The following is a 17,094-nucleotide window of genomic DNA, read 5'->3' on the forward strand; positions in this document are numbered from 1 at the left end:
CCACTCATGTATAGCCAGCTAGCTACAGCTAGGTAGTTGACTGTACACCCTCAACACACGGTGGCGTTCCAATCTTAACATTTATATTATGGCGAATGGTCGGAAAAAGTGTTCCCATATATAGATACATTTATAGATATAGCTACAAGGAGCGACAAAGAGTTGTTAAAACCACCAAATAATAATTAATTATTGTTTCGAATTCCGGATTTCCGGAAATGGTTTTACTGCATCGTAGAGCTACTGACCTAGGAAGTCGAAATTGAATTTTAAAGTAATTGTAATGGTACCATGGAAAAATACAGTAGATGACTGACCTTTTAACAAAACAGAGAATAATAAAGTAACGAGAATGGTCACTCTCCGCCCATCTCTAGCTTTAGATACCGCATATTGACGGTCACATTGACGGAACGGCAACATTTGCTAGTAGAACTTAAGAAAAAAAAAATTTCAAATTCTATTTACGGAGGGAATTTTATGACATTTTAGTTTGCATCAGAATCGTTGTGATCGCGCTCTATAAATATTATTTATAGAGCGCGATCACAACGATTCTGATAAATTCCAAAACACAGTATAACAGATGTTCATAAATTCGAACTACTAATAGAAATGTCGTATGTTAAAAGGAAAATGTTGACACTAGATATTTTAAAACATTTTATTAAAAAAAAAAAACTGCTGGACACTCAAGCAAGACGAAAAAGTGTCATTTTTGATGGTCTCGCCCGTGTACGGCTATATATCTTCATAAATAGAATAAAGAGAGGAGTTTATTTCATCCGGATCTATACAAGTATCTATGTATATGGAACACCTTTTTCCGATCATAGATTATGGCCAGCAATAGGTATTCTGTCCTAATACTTGTTTATAAAATTCTAAAGCAGGTATTCAAATATCACCTGGCGCGTTGTAAGTCGTGTTGGCCAGGAACAGTGCGCTTTCAGCGTCTGACACATTGAAGATCACGTACGACATCTTGCAGTAAATAGTGCCATACGTTACATTGCTGAGAATCACACTTTTGTACACGTCGTAGAGGCCGTTTACTGACGACGTTCTGTCTTCGTAGGTTTCGTCATATTCGCCATTTTCACTGCAAAAACAAACACTATTATACAAATTTTTGTATTATGCCAACTTTAACATATTAGCTTTTTTACTAGCAGTAGACCTCCTTGTGGAAGAGTTCGTCCAGAGAAGTGTTGCCACCTTACCTATTTCTGCAGCCAAAGAGTAAGTTAGTATTACTACGTTTCGATTTTGAAGTGTGCTGGTGAAATTACAGGCACAAGGGACTTGTCCACTTATGTCTCAGTGTGACGGGCGCATTGGCAGTGCCCCTCGATCTTTGCGATTTAAAACTTTGAGTGGCACTGCAACTGTTATAGACAGGCGTGTAGCTTACCATCAGGCGTACGACGTGTTCGTCCCGTCACTTGATATTATATAAAAAAGAAAAAACAAAAAGGCAACATCACATACGTTGCGTTGGTCTAATCCCAAAGTAAGTAGCTAAAGCACTTGTGTCGTAGGAATCAGAATCAACGACGGTACCAAAAACACCCAGACCCCAGGCAATATAGAAAAGTTAGTTTCTATACTGACCCGGCCGGGGATAGAACCCGGGACCTCAGAGAAGGCGACATCATGAAAATCGGTATTCAAGCCACTTGATCACGGAGGTCGTGACGAGAATATACGACCTCCGTGGTCCAATTAACTTTCTAGATTGGCTCGGATCTGTTTGTGGTATCTATCGTCGTTGTTTCCAATTTCCATAACCCGGGTGCTTTAGTTACCTACTTACTTTGGGATTGGAGCATCGTATGTGAAGTTCTCTAACATTTATATTTATTTTTATATCATATTGAATATTATGATGTTCTACTAACCATGATATTAATTTTATTTTTTTGAAATTATTTCACTAGTTGTTATAATAACTCGTATTAAGACAAAGATCGAAAACAAATAAAAATTCCTTCGATCTGGTTGGACTGGAACCCGTGTCATTATGCCAAAATAGGGCAGCCGCTTTGCTTCAGATCGAGTCGGCAGACCTTACGAATTTCTCTATACGTCATCGTTACAGACCTTTGTTTTTGGTTTTAACGGCTTTTATTTATTTAGGTATAAGGCTGCTACCCGATGCACCGCATGCGCGTAGTCGATATATACATATATAAACCAACTGCACACAGCCGACGCTGATTGCAAGCAGTTATCGCCGCGTGCCTAGAACGTGGCCTCCGAGTATAAATATTATTATTATTATACTCGATAGGCGTTCGCCACCAAAATATCGAAATGATAAAGAAAACTAGATTTTCCCTTTATTTTTCTTTACCACCGAAACACACCTGTGGTTTAGCGCTTGGCGCGGCTGCTTTGGTCATCCTGTGGTAAGGTCTGTACTGCTCGTGAAAGAGACGAATCAGGACCATGTGAAGGATTTACTAGCCTTAACAGTCGTTACACATGGCGGCTTTTAGCAGCGATGCAAACGCGCTCGATACAAAAGTCGCGCGTGTGTGTAAAGGTACTGCGTCGCTACTGCATCGCGTTTGCGTAGCTGATAAAACTCGCCGTGTGTTAAAACATAAATGTTGTTCAGTACAGGGGGTCTACTCCAGTCCTCCTCGGCCAATTTAAGACTATTTCAAGTATGAAGCTTCATTCGCATCATGCGTTAAGTATAGTTATTTTTGATACAAGTGCGGAAAGTTAGGCATTATTCGCGAGTCTCGTGGCTTCTTGGCCCGAGGCAGAGGCGATGGTCAAGACTCGAGACAAGTGAAAATGACAAATCCGCACGTGTATCAACCGACGTTTTTTAATACATTTGCGAAAAGTCTAAGATTGAAAGTAAAATAATACAGTATATTTTAGTTGCGCGCCGCGCAGCAGTCTCGCGTAATGCTCACCTCCGGTCATTCACATCTTTATGGAAAATATTTTGGTATTTTTAAATGTAACCCGTTGTTTTATAAAACACCTATGCAATTTAAACAAATAAGATGTTTATAAGTAAATATAAGTTTAAATTATGAATGACTTACGTCACAAAGTACACAAATATTAAATAAATATATAACCTCTAGTTCTATGTTTAAGACTTGAAACAACAGTAAATTTTAAAAAAATGGAAAAGTAAAAAGCACTAGTACGAAAAATCCAACTTTCGGCACGATTTGTAGTACGAAAAACACCACGTTTTGAGCAACTGTATTAAAAAAGTTATTTCGGACGGACGTCCGATTGAGAACGAGAGTAGACCCCCTGGTTCGTACAAAACTAAATAAAATTATTTGACAAAAAATTATTCAACATTTTACTGCAAAGCATTACTAACCCGTATATTGTTAGCATGGGTTCAGGGGCGACATTAAGTGCTTCGCACTTGGCGAGGACTTCGTCATCAGTGTCGTTGTCATCTGGCATATCGGCAATTACTGTGATATTCAACAGAGGACCACTACCGCGAGCTGAAATGAGACACATTTTTTGTCTATTCGAAAGGTGTGACATAAAAGCTGAGAACGTAATACCATAGTATGACAAAATTTATGTCTTACGGCTTTATGGCACTCTTGTCCAAACAGCTGTCAACACGTCTACTATTTGAAGTATTTTTTTTAAAACACCGAACAAACGCTTTAATTAACTGTATCTCTGACCGAACGGTTACCATACTGGTCTGCCACGCAGAGGTCCCGGGTTCAATTCCCGAGTCGGGAGAAATATTTGTAACATTTTATTTCTCTCGTGAGTTTAGGTGTAATTTGTGGTTGTCTATATGTGTGTCCATGGCACCCGCGACACAGATCTCCCTAGTGCGGGGTTATGTATGTGTGCGTATATGAAAAAAATCTATAATTAATGTGTCATATGTGACACACGCTGTGCAACTCGAGTGCACCGAGAGATTATGCGAATGTGTGCGCGGAACTGGCGTGCACACATTTTTGTATGGAGTTACAACCCTTCTCGTCTTATTATACTATAGTAATGCACCCACAATAAAAAAAGCAAGCTCTATTCGTTAAAACTCTGTCGGCCCATGTTGATATTATTAGAGATATCTCGAACATCACGATGCAGAGTTTTAGGATAACAAAAGTGAATTCAATGCTTACTGTAAACAAATAATTCACTGGTTTTCCGTATATCATCTTCGTAATAACTGGATGGATGGCATTGGTATCGACCTGAATGTTCCGGCTGGGCGTTTTTCAGCTCTAGAGTATCTAAGTCATTTTCTACAATACCTAGAAAATAAATGAACACATTTAGAAAGCATTTCTTATCCTTAAAGGGCTGGAATACAAAACTATTGTAATAACTTATCATCGAAGAAAAAGTTTTCCTGTGATTTACATGTTCGAATTTTCAACAAGGACTTATTGAAATGAGATTTAGTAACCTTAGAATAGCGACTAAAATTGTAAACTCACTTATACTGTGGTTAAACCTCGGTAATACCATTGCATGCTCGCCAGTCAATCGCTGATATATTTGAACTTTATCATTTTGTGTTTTAAACAATGGTATAAACCACCATTTCATTACGAAACCACTGTTCTCCTTGCCTTCAATCTTGCATTTCAGTTTAACATTTTCGCCTACCTTCACCGAATGCGGTACATCAAACTCTGCTATTTTAATTTGTTGGGACACTGGAAATATTAAAACAACATACTGAATATAGGTATACCTAAGTCTTCTAAAGGCAATATACGGCGTAAGCGCTATTTTAAATGTGCATGTTACGAATTAATATGTATGAAAACAGGTGGAACAGATACTCTTTTCCTCAATCAAAGACCGGATTCAACAGGTTCAATTACAAGTTAACCACAAACTGCTGGAAAAAAACGAGTAAAGAAGTGAAGAAAGGTTTCCATTAGATTGTAGTCCATTTATAAACACAGAAGCAATATGGATCCCTGGTTTCTCGTTATTTAATTTTTAGGTCAAGAGCCGGACAACCGATGTTATGGGAAACTAAAATAGATGGGTTATTTTTTTAAATCAAGTCAGTGTCGAGCGATTTGGAACCGAAGCGGTACATTATGGAACCCGTAAAATGTATGAAACCTTGTTACTATTCAAGGTCACATACATGTCGCCCCTTCTCTGTCATAAGTGGGAGGATAAACGATTTTTATGGCACAGTATTTTTGGTTTTCCACATCAGGTCTGTAGTAAGAACTACTTCTTACCAAACATTTTTTTTATGAATAACATTTTGCAGTCGGCCGCCGATGGCCTGAGAGCTGAAGGCTCTTAACACGTATAATTTTTTTTTACAATATCCAGGGACGGGACGAACAAGTCGTGCGCCTGATGGTAAGCTACACGCCTGACAACAACAATTGCAGTGCCACTCAGAGCTTTAAATCGCATAGATCTGAGGGGCGCTGTCACTGCGCCCGTCAACCTGAGACATAAGTTGACAAGTCCAATGTGCCTTTAATTACACCAGCACCCTTACCTTCAAAACCGAAACACAGTAATGCTGACATTACTGCTTGGCGGCAGAAATAGGTAAGGGCGCAGTACTTCCCCGGACGAACTTTTTCACAAGAAGCACTACTGCTACTAAAAAGTTGCAGGCCTGAGGGCACCCAGGTGGGCACTAGGGCTTTCATCACGGGAATCTCGATCTCGAAAATTTCGTTCGAGAGTCTCGACAATTTTTTGGCATTTCCGAGATTCGAGGCTGATGTTTTCACTATTGAGACTTTTCAAATTAAATCACTTAGTTAAAAAGTATAAAAAATTTACTAAACCAACAACATTTTTTTATTTTCGTAAATTGTTACATGGGCATGGCAAAGCTATAGAGTGAAACTTATTATAGCCTGTGGAGATTGAAGGACGGTAATAACAAAATCAGGTTCTCTCTATCTGAAACTGTATTAAACGCCCTTTGTTTCTTACGTATCCACCATAAACATAAAAGAAATAACTTTAATAAATAATTTTCATTTTTTATGATTTGAGTTAATAAAGAACTTGTTTCAACTGTTTAAATGCCTAGCCTATAAATATGGAAACCTACTTTTGAAACAGCCTCGAAAGTGTCGTTTTAAAAAATATAAGACCTACGACTATTAGTGGGGAATGTTTGCTTTTGAAACTGAGTAACTTTGTTTAACTTACTCAACTTCGGCAAAAATGTCAAATACAGCAGTTAGTGAGAAGCACAATACCTCATACTTTTGGACATGGGTCCTCTTGAAGTACCTACGTGACAGTGAAAAACAATTTTCAACGGCATTGATCATGGGAAACACGAGTTTTTATGATCACGTTTACTAACATCAGGATTGAAAGTTTGGTGTTATAATAATAAAATTAAATCAGAGATATTCTATTCATGAGACGTTACAGAAAATTAGGTCATATCCCGATGAATAAGCGGCTATCTTAGCCAACCTTGGAGCGAGAATGTTATAAATACCACACGCGCGGTTCACGTTGGTCGGTCCCGAAGACAATTGGTATTTTCGTTAAATACTATAGATAACTGTTTTGTTTAATTTTTTAACATGCTGAAATTACTTGCATACTCGAAAATACTTTCTAGTTGAACAGAGAAAGACCTAATCTGTACTGTAGTGGTACATTACTAAATTCACAATAACACTGAGAATTTAAGTAATTGATATAGAGACAAATATATAGACGTGTCTTGTAATGTTTACGTACGTTATCGTGACCAATTTAACTATGTTATATTTCTTTAACAACAACACTTGAGTCCAATATAAAAAACCAACATACTATTTAAGGGCTCATTGCGTACCTACTCGTATACCGCTGATCTTTAAATTCACGTGTACACATACATAAAGCAATGAAAGTGATGTTACTTAAAAAAAAAGGAATCAGAAAACATTGCTCTGTCGAATATTCCAACAACTGTCTTTTTGCAACAGCGAAAGTTTTTGAAATGTTAAGTCATACTATTTTGTGGTTATTTAAAATTAGCGTTGGATATTAATAAATTATTATAATTTTCGAAATTTACTTAGCACTTGTCATCATCAATTAAATCAGAATAATTAATTATTTACTCAAAAACGTTCGTTTCGACGGGGAATGAGCGATGTATGGATTAGTTGCTAAATAGTAAAAGACCCGTGTCAAACAGTACAACGCGAATGGGTTGATACAGAACAAATAATATGCTCAAAATTACACTATAAACTCATAAAGTGACGTGGTTTCAAAATACCCCTCTGTTTTAAAATTATAACAAAATATTGTTTTACATAGGCTCAATTTCTCGAACTAAAATCACGTACAGAACCATTAAGAGGCACTTCATCCAAGGTTATTCACACACCTGCAATAAGAGAAAGCAGAAGAAAACACACACGAAACATCGTGGTTACACAGTGGCACCGCGAACCGCGATTCTGTATACTGCGAGTCCGCGATTGCGTGCTACTGACCGCGAGAGCCGAAAATCTCTTACTTTCGCACTACAACTAGCACATCATCCCTGACATTTATTATTAGTCGCAGTGAACACACGTTAACCTTGATCTCATAGGAATAAATACTCTCATTTTCAGTACTCACCGAAAATTTATCTTGATAACGGTCTCTCTAGTCGTCCCTCATGTCTGAGGTGTCAGCTTCGTGCCTACTTCTGAAGCGGGTGAACTGCCTCCATTTGTGTCTATCCAGCTCGTCCCCTACGACTGTGCAATTTGATGACAGTATTCAATTCTAATTTATTCATAGCCCTAAATACATTTATACACTTTTAAAATACTCGTAATTAACACGGGCAATGCTGGATTTACCACTAAGCTCACTAGGCCCCGGCCGGTCGCTAAATAAAATATTAATTACATAAAATATAAAAAAAAACTAGAAGCTCCTAAACTTTAAACCCTTATTTATAAATTCGACTTGCTGATAGCTAAGAGTAAAAATATGTAATAATTTTGGGAATCGGAAAAATATAATCCTACTTTAGTCCATTGAATTAAAAATCGCATTGTACTGAAGGTAGGAGAATAGTATACGTTTTTTTCTACATCATATAATATATATCATATAAAATAATAGAAACGTGAGTAATTTTAGCGCAGTTATAAAATTGCATTTATTTTTCGTTAAACTTAATAACAAAGTTATTAATAACATTTATAATAAATATTATATATTATGATATTTTGCAATATGACAATAGCGAGACCATGTTTACCTTATTAAATCGTTTAAATAATAATACAAATATGGATTCCATAAACATTGTTAAAAAACCGCTTAATTAAAAAAGATACAATCAATACATATTATAATCTTATCAAAGACCTTCCTCCAACAATATTAATGCTAATTTAGACGAATACAAAAATAACTCTATTGCCCAGTGAAATCGAGCATCACACCTTTCGTCTTCGCGTTACTTGCTTTTATAAATAAACATAACCGTGACGCAAGAGCATATGCGGAATTCAGTGCTTTAAATAAATCTAAAATATTTTATGATCGCTTAAGTCATACACAAATAATACATACATTGGGCACGGACTCCTAAAAACTTCAACATACGGAAAAAAGTACCATCACTTCTAGAAATGTCTCGACGCTATACGAATGACATCATAGTATAATGATTAATTTCAACAAAAATGTTTTTTTTTGCGTCCAAGTGAAACTCTAGCACGTATTAAGGCCCCTTAATATTTTTGCGCCTGCAACCTTTCGGTTTCCCTCGATTAGCCATGATGATTCACGTGATTTCGCTCGTGATTTTACTACGCAATCCTAACATGTACATTCCACTGCTGGGTACAGCTGCTCTCCTTTTAACAACATTTTTGATCTGTTTTTAGATATCGACTGTGAACTGGCAACTGGTACTATCTCAATTTTGCCAACTTTACAGTATGAAGAAAAAACTTGTTTGCGTCATTTATATAGCATCTGGTTTATTAAATAAAAATACGTAGTGTTGAAACATTTTTATTACACATGTTATTAAAAACAATTGAATTTCTTGCTACGCGTATGAAATAGTACAAAATGGTATTAAAAAGTGAAATCTTTAGAAAATTGAGATAGTACCGGTCACCAGTTCACACTCGATATTATATCAAACTAATCCGTGTAACTTTAAAAACAGAAAACCACCGTGAGACTCTGACATATTAACTAAAATAACCCATAACTCACGTATTTAAGTCGATTTTTTTTTCGGTTCCGCGGCAGTCGAATCACCGTTGGGACCATGAATTGATTCGAAACAGAGCAAAAATTCAACTTAAATACGTGAGTTAGCGGCAGTCGAATCTCCTTCGGGACCATGAATTGATTCGAAACAGAGCAAAAATTCAACTGAAATACGTGAGTTATCCGTTATTGTAGTCAACTTTAAAAACCACGTAAATAAATATTATGTTGACGACCTCCGTGCCATAACGTTTTGCACTGTGGTTGCTGGATGAGGGTCTTCTCGGTAGTACCAAATTGGGAAAGTAACTTTTCTAAATTAATTCTGGTCTGAGGGTCCTGAGTGGTGCCCCGGAGTGAATTTTGTTGCTCTGGTACTAATAACGAAGGGAATACTCTAGTTCGAGACTAGGCACATTATTATTGTATGTGTCAACAGATTGAAGTGTACCACTGTTGCCATATTATTATGTTCAGGAATTTTACAACGCGAAATGTCCCAACAAACGGTCCTGAAAGACAATATGCTTAAAAAGCGACGGGTGTGTAGGAGTTCGACTCGGCTGCCGTGTAGCGAAAACATGAGCAACTGTTTCTCTAACATGCGCTCGTGGCACATCGCCACGGAGTGATAGTAGTCTTATAAGTTGTTCCTCTGTTATGTCCGGGCATTTTTCTAGTACGCCGTGCAGGTCTAGGGACAACATTTCGATATCCTGGCATTTGAGTACCTGTGTACATAAGAAATACTTGGAATATGTTTTATGAGTAAAAATAAGCGCATACACATGCACAGTATATGTATATATAGCACTGTTAATACAATAGTGCATAAACTCAATAAGTGTATTTTTTTCAGAATCGATGAAAAAGGAAATACTCACTTCCCGTGAAGGATTATTAAAATATTAATATAAAATATTAATTAAAATGAACAATAGGTTAAATGTTATTACGGACATATACATATATTTAAAACAAAAGGCGAAAAATAATTTCATATTATTTAGTAAGAACTGTGTCCAAAACAAGCTCACAAAAAATTGTGACATTTTGAGATCATTCTGAATATTTTAATTGTTTCTCACAATATTCTAACGACACCGACAGTTGTAGTGTAGAGATTAAAATTTTACGTTCAGCAATAGTATAATCTTCAATTTAACTTATTTTGAGTTACAACACTATTGTAATAGCAGTGCAATATATTAGTATAGTGTAAACACAGAGAACATTTATATATAGGTGGTACGTAGCCTTCTTATTTGAATGCTGGCTGTTAAATTCTCTACGTGAACTGTATATATAGTAAGTAATCTCAATCCGGGCTAGACGTTATAACTAACGACCAGGATGTAAATATTAACATCGAGCCTCAGAAAAAAACAATGGACCATAATCAAATACTACTGAATTTATAAAGCGCTTTTTGTGTCACACCACTGACAAACTAGCCACTAAATGTCACAGGTATGAGTGACAGAAACGACGCTCTACAAAGCCGAAAACAGGCGATCATCTTATTCTAAGGCTCGATGAGTAATATAGTAACTACAACTCATTATATTACAATGAATCTGCACTATGCTACCGTGCTTACGATAAGAACAGCAAGTTTACTCGTATATCGCACCTCCGGTAAAACACACCACGTAACTACAAAAAATTGTGATATTAACCACTTTTTAAATGCAATTTACATGGAAAAGCAGAGACGCATTATGCATTCCTTAATTTTTTCTATAGAGGGTGTAATGCGTATTGAAATAGTATATAACATTTAAGAGCTCTTGAAATGTGCGCTGTAATCCTAAATACAAAACTTTTAATTCATTTTCATTAAGTCACTGTTCCATCAGCGGTGCGATATGTATTTCAGACATACTTACTGTTAATATTGTTAGCACGGCAGTACGCATCACAAGCTCTATCTATTCTACGTATACATACATTAATTTATCTTTTGCTGTGTATATTTGTGACGTATATTGTAAAATACTTTTTAAACACTTAATTGCGTGGCCGGTAACGTTATTCAGCATATTAAAACCATGATTTTGTGTATCGCTTAATACGTTCTGAAATAATATTTAATTAAAAATTGTATATGTCTCCAGGGACAAATGTCAAACAGGTGAATCGTGAAAAACCAGCAAACTGCTTAGACAGTTCTTTTCTCAATCAGTTTTATTTAAAAAAATCTATATAACAAACCTACTTTATGTATTAGACGGCCTTAAGCCAGATTGTTCACTTTTAATCCACGTACGCTCATATAGGGTGAAATATTATTGCCCATCATATAGGGTGAATAAACCTCATCTCGCGGAACGGTTTCCAGGGGTGAGTCCCTTCTCGGGAACAACTGCCCGGACTTTCCGCATATAAGGAGAAAGTAATACACTTTCATACAAGGTGAACAATAAATCTTCTGAACAACAATTTGGAGTTTTCACTTGGCTGTATTGGTAACCTCAACCCACGGTAAAGAGAGAACCTCCCTCCTTTACAACTATTTATTTTTAAGTTTACCATTATCGTTCTAAGGCCTCGTGCACATCAAAATGTACATAATATATGAAGTGATTCAGTCCCAAATAGAGATGGGTTATGGATAAATATCATTGGGATAAATACTCAGTAGAAAAATAAATATCCATTTTTACTTGATATTTATCCAAAAATGTGGATAAATATTTTTAATCGTCGTTATCTATATTTAGTAAAACAAAATATATTTTTAAGCTTAATTGTACCATTTAGTAGCATGTACGTATGGTATATTGCTTGTTATACCTTTTTTCTACATGCAGTGACAAAAATAATCCTTTTAAGTACCGTAAATCCTTGTATTTTTGTGTGAACCTTATTTAAATGCGTAGTTTATTAAAAAAAATTGTCTCCACACAATATTAATCAGCTGTCTAAAATTTTGTATGGATTTTTTTTCAAGTTACTAAGTTGGTCCGTTTTTGTACATTTGTTCAGCTTCGTATATAGAATAAGGGCGCTCCCTCACCGAGAACATTCGCCTGTAATGTAACATTCAAGATTCGATTAGGCTGCGATTCCACCAGAGATGTGCGAGGTAGCAAGGCGTGCGCGCGACTGCCTCTGAGAGCCCGCGAGAGCCAGGAGAGCCCGCGAGTGCCTTTTAGTGCCCGCAAGTGCCTTTGAGTGTCTTTGAGTGCGTTTGAGTGTCTTGAGAGCCCTTGACTGTCTTTGAGTGCCTTTGAGTGTCTTTAAATATTTTTTAGAGCCCGCGAGTGTCTTGAGTGCCTTTGAGTGCCAGCGCGCGCCTTACAAAGGTACACAAAGGCACTTAAAGGCACTCGCGGCACTCAAAGGCACTCGCGGCCACTCGCAGGCACCTAACTTAAGTAAAGACTTGAAAAGATATCCACCATATCTGGTGGAGTCGCAGCCTTACAATTTGAACAGATTGTTAGATTACGTGAACGAGGCTACCGAATGTTACGCAGCGAATGCTCGGCTCACCTCCCTCACCGCCTGTAATGTTCGCTTTTGAACGTTACATTACAAGAGCATGTTCGAGCAGTTAGTGAGATGTTATCGCCCTTTATATATCATTCCGCTCCTTGATCACGAGTTACAAGTAACAGAGAGACTTACATATTTATTTTACCTAACATATTATGCTGTCTTACTATACCAATAATAGTAGTAGTAAAAATATATAGCCAGTGTTTAGTTGCCTTATTTTATCTTTGCGCAAATAAATAATAATAGTTAAGCCTATATATAGTCCCGTTGCTATATATAGACCTCCCTCTCACAATGCGGAGGCCTATGCCCAAAGGGCTTGGGTAGTAGTTCCCACGCGGGGCCTACCAAGGAACTTCACGGACGTCATTAAATTGCTTTACAAATGTATGCAGATTGCCTTACTATGTTTTTCTTCACCGAAAAGCCCATGGTAAATTTCAAATTAAATTTCGCACATAAATTCCGAAAAACTCAGAGGTGCAAGCCCGGATTCGAATCCACGACCCTCTGCTTGAGAGGTGGTAGGTCCAACCATTAAGCTACCACGGTGCAAATACTTTATGTTAAAATTACACAAGTACAAAAAACTTACCTCAGCCAACATGCTAATAACTTCAAACGGCCAATCAACATTGACACCTTCGGGTGCTATGCGCCTGAAGAACGATCTTATCTGATTCGCTTCCTTCATAATCTTAGTTGCCGCTTGTTGTGCTTCATCCACGGTCTTAAAAGTCATTTTCTTCGATAACATTGCAGTTATGTATCTCTTATAAACCAGATTCTGGCCTTCATTTATGACGTAATCGAAATTTTTCTCTCTCAGATGGTTGTAGTCTTGGAAATAGTCCTCTAACGTGACGCATATGGTGTCCACTGGTATGCTGGAAGGCAGCCATTTTGATGTGAATAAGTCGTCGAAGTGAACTTCTAAGTCTAAGAATGCTTCTTCAAGTAAGAATTTAGCTGCTTCGTCGCGTAGATTCTGAAAAATAAAGAAGTCTCAGTGCTCCTCACCATTATTAGTGATGCAACGGAAGCATCGTAACCGAAACGGAAACAGATGTCAAAAGCAAATTTTAACGTAAATGGAAGCGGATGCGGAAGGAATCAATACCACGGATTTTTATCATCCAAGTATACAGAAGCTGTTTAATAAATAACCTTTAGTATAAAGTTTTTGTTTTTGCCTTGAGTATAAACTGGGTAGATCAATGGATTTCAAGCCGTACCAAAGAGCCGTGACTCGGTTCTCTAATCTGCAATTTTCGTTTCTCCATTCCCAAAATCTTTACCCAGCGCCGCACATTCCTGATGATCATTACAGCATTCCCATAAACATTTTTCAAGCGATTATGGATTTCCTTAGGGCCACAACCTTATTTTGCCAGAAACTCAATGACAGCTTTTTGTTTTAGCTTCAAATCCATTGATTTAACCAGTCAGTCTGAAAATGCAAGAGTATATAAATAAAGTTACTTTTATGATTATTTACATGGTATATTCCATACAAACGTAGTTTAGTGGCTTTGAAAGAAACAAAAGTTAGAGCGATGGAGGTATTACTTTTTGACTGCCCCTCGTATATAAATCTCTCAATTCATTTGTATATACAAGGAAAATGAAAAATCATATTTAGAATTTCTGTAAACAGATACCACAACGAATAGAATTTCGAGCTCTCGCTAATATAACTGTACTTAAAATATATTGAAAAGATTTATATTACAACAAAAATAATTCGGAAAAACCGTAACGTATTTTATTTTTACGTTTATCATATATCACGTATACCATATCACATCTATGTCGAATAAAGCAGATCATTAACAAGGAATGTAGAAAGCGTTTATTAGTCGGAGATATTAATGTTATCGATAATGCTTATTAACCGACTTCAAAAAATGAGGATGTTCTCTATTATTGTCCAAACACAAAGAAAACTTCCTTCGGTTCGACTAGATTCGAGCCAGTGTCTGTTGCCTCAACGTGGCTACCGCTCTAACTGTCAGTCTCTGTCAGTTTTCTTTGCCTCTACCACGAGTTAACTATGAGTGACAGTTGTTGCTAGCGGCCGTGTAAATTACTTCACAATTTTGTACGGCAAATTATACAGCGCCTCTAGCGGTCACTAGAAAAAAAACAACATTTTTAACCGACTTCAAAAAAGGAGGAGGTTCTCAATTTCACTGTGTTTTTTGTATGTATGTAACGCGATAACTCTAAAAATTTGTGAACCGATTTTGATGATTCTTTTTTCGTTGGAAAGAGGATACCTGAGTGTTGGTCCCATTTCAATTTGAAGATTGATGAAGAAAAATTGAAGAAAATATTCCACCTCTAAAGGAACGCACTTTCCGGTAAGCGATTTCAATAAAACTTGGCAAATAGATGTAATTCCACGAACTTTTGAGGTAGTTTTTTTTAGTAGTCTGTACTGAAATTATTGGTGCCTAGTGCCTAGGGTCAATTTGGTGCGAACTCGCAGAAAAGGTTGTTTGCAATGCGTGCTACACAATCAAAGGTAAGTAAGTTGGCCCCTCTGCCAGATGCTTCTCTTTAACTCCTCGTTGGATATATTTACATGTTCGGAACATAAATTCATAGTTTCCGCGGAACGCCACAACATTGACCAGAGACACGTTACGTGACTCGAAATATATTCCATTCTCTACAATGTACTTGCAATGTATTTAATTCCACATAATTGTTCAATTTTGTTCGATTTGTTTGCATCAATTGTTTTTTCTTTTTTTTAACACACTATGAAGCCCCGTTCTAGGGAAACCCTGTATCGCGGGTGCCATGGACACACACATAGACAACCACAAATTACACCCAAACGCACGAGATAAATAATGTAAACCATACAAATATTTCTCCCAGCCCGGGAAACCCGGGACCTCTGCGTGGCAGTCCAGCATGGTAACGACGTTCGACCACGGAGGCAGTTACATATTATTGTATATATTATACATATTACTACTATTATTATCACTGTAATTGTGATGTTATGCTTATATGATATTATGATATTATTAGTATCCAGTTAGCCTTACGATTATTATTGCGTTTGAATATTGATCTGTAATCAGTACGTATTGTTATTGTAAAATAAATAAAACAGAATACTATTTTCACATCTGTTAAGCATTTTGGAAAAATCGTGTCTGCTGCGCCAACCTTCAACTTACAATTGTGCACTAAAACTGATTGTTGTATGGAATATGAAACAGAATAGTCACCTGGAATGTGTTGAGCATCTTGACAAACTTGGCTTCAGCGGGAGGGTCGTGTCGGCCGGGCGGCCAATGGCGGGCTTGAGTCTGCTGAGCCAGCCGAACCATTTGCTCGCTGTTGTTCACAATAGTTATCATGTGGTGCGTGAAGTACGCCACGCGGGAACGGTCCGCAAAGTGTGCGTTCTGGGAAACGAATGTCACTTAGATTTGTTTAAACAACACTACACGAAATGCAGATAAAGGATTTTCTGCCACTGAGCTGTCAAATGCCATACTAGTTACAATCAACGCAAATAGTATTGGATTAGACACCTCAGTGAACAAAGAAGTCCGTCGCATGCATTGGCCTTTAACACAGGCGAATCATATAGACGCAGATCTTACTACCCTACATTGTTATGGTACATTGTTATGGTTCATTGTTAAGGTTTATAAAATTGATTACAGGGGGCGGACTCGGCCTGTGGCGTATAGTCCGATTATAAACCTCGGCCTACGGCCTCACAGAGTTTAGCCTTTTATATTAGCCAATAAAAGTTGAATAAGGTCGCAAAAATGTTGTCCCTAAATTATAATTAATGACTCCTAAAGACCTCCATACAATCGCCGGCAAAAAAAACTTTATTTACGACTTTCTCCTTCTCTGTAGAAGTACGTATTATGCAAATATCTACTCGTAGTTTTTATAATAAAAGCACGAAATTGTAAACAACTGCGGTATCAAAGGTCCTTCGTTAAATTGGTGCAAGGCCGATCTCCGTGACCTTTCGTACAGCACCAACCCTATCAGTGTTTAAGTAACTGTTACAGATAGGACCATCTGAACTATGCTAATAGCCAGGCAAATCTAATATCAAAGTGAGAAATGCTCCGATTTGCGACGTCACCTATCTTTTACTGTCATACTCAACCTGCGGGCCGTCATGCTTTTACAACATTATTATAATTAAAAAAGGTGCTTTTTAAAACGATTGGGTTTATTCGTTTTTAAAATCTTGACGGAGATATATTTAGGTTTTGTATTGTATTTAATACATGGAAAGTAAATATATATAAAAACAGATCCTCACTAACTAATTTTAAATGGATGACCTAAAAAATCATCACTCACGAAAAAGGAAAAATTGTTTTTGTTGTA

At 37.0% G+C, this 17,094-nt stretch overlaps 1 protein-coding gene and 1 pseudogene across 3 annotated transcripts in view; both read right to left on the bottom strand.

Moving 5' to 3' along the window:
* Positions 1-7,831, bottom strand: part of LOC113227016 — a 14,944-nt gene extending 7,113 nt beyond the window's left edge. For 2 of the 3 annotated variants that reach the window (XM_026459873.1, XM_026459872.1), the window contains exons 1-5: positions 7,364-7,417; positions 4,464-4,685; positions 4,146-4,277; positions 3,362-3,494; positions 909-1,102 (exon numbers count right to left, since the gene is read on the bottom strand). In XM_026459873.1, the coding sequence (XP_026315658.1) occupies positions 909-1,102; positions 3,362-3,494; positions 4,146-4,277; positions 4,464-4,685; positions 7,364-7,403 (721 nt within the window). In that variant the 5' untranslated portion in view covers positions 7,404-7,417. Of the gene's footprint in view, positions 1-908; positions 1,103-3,361; positions 3,495-4,145; positions 4,278-4,463; positions 4,686-7,363; positions 7,418-7,602 lie in introns of those variants that run through there. The other variant, XM_026459874.1, reaches the window with a different exon arrangement.
* Positions 7,832-9,041: 1,210 nt separating this feature from the next.
* LOC113227135 lies at positions 9,042-16,229 on the bottom strand (annotated as a pseudogene).
* Positions 16,230-17,094: the final 865 nt, after the last annotated feature.

Source organism: Hyposmocoma kahamanoa, unplaced genomic scaffold, assembly GCF_003589595.1.
Source record: "Hyposmocoma kahamanoa isolate Upper Pololo Valley unplaced genomic scaffold, ASM358959v1 202, whole genome shotgun sequence".
In the NCBI taxonomy this organism is placed as follows: Eukaryota; Metazoa; Arthropoda; class Insecta; order Lepidoptera; family Cosmopterigidae; genus Hyposmocoma; species Hyposmocoma kahamanoa.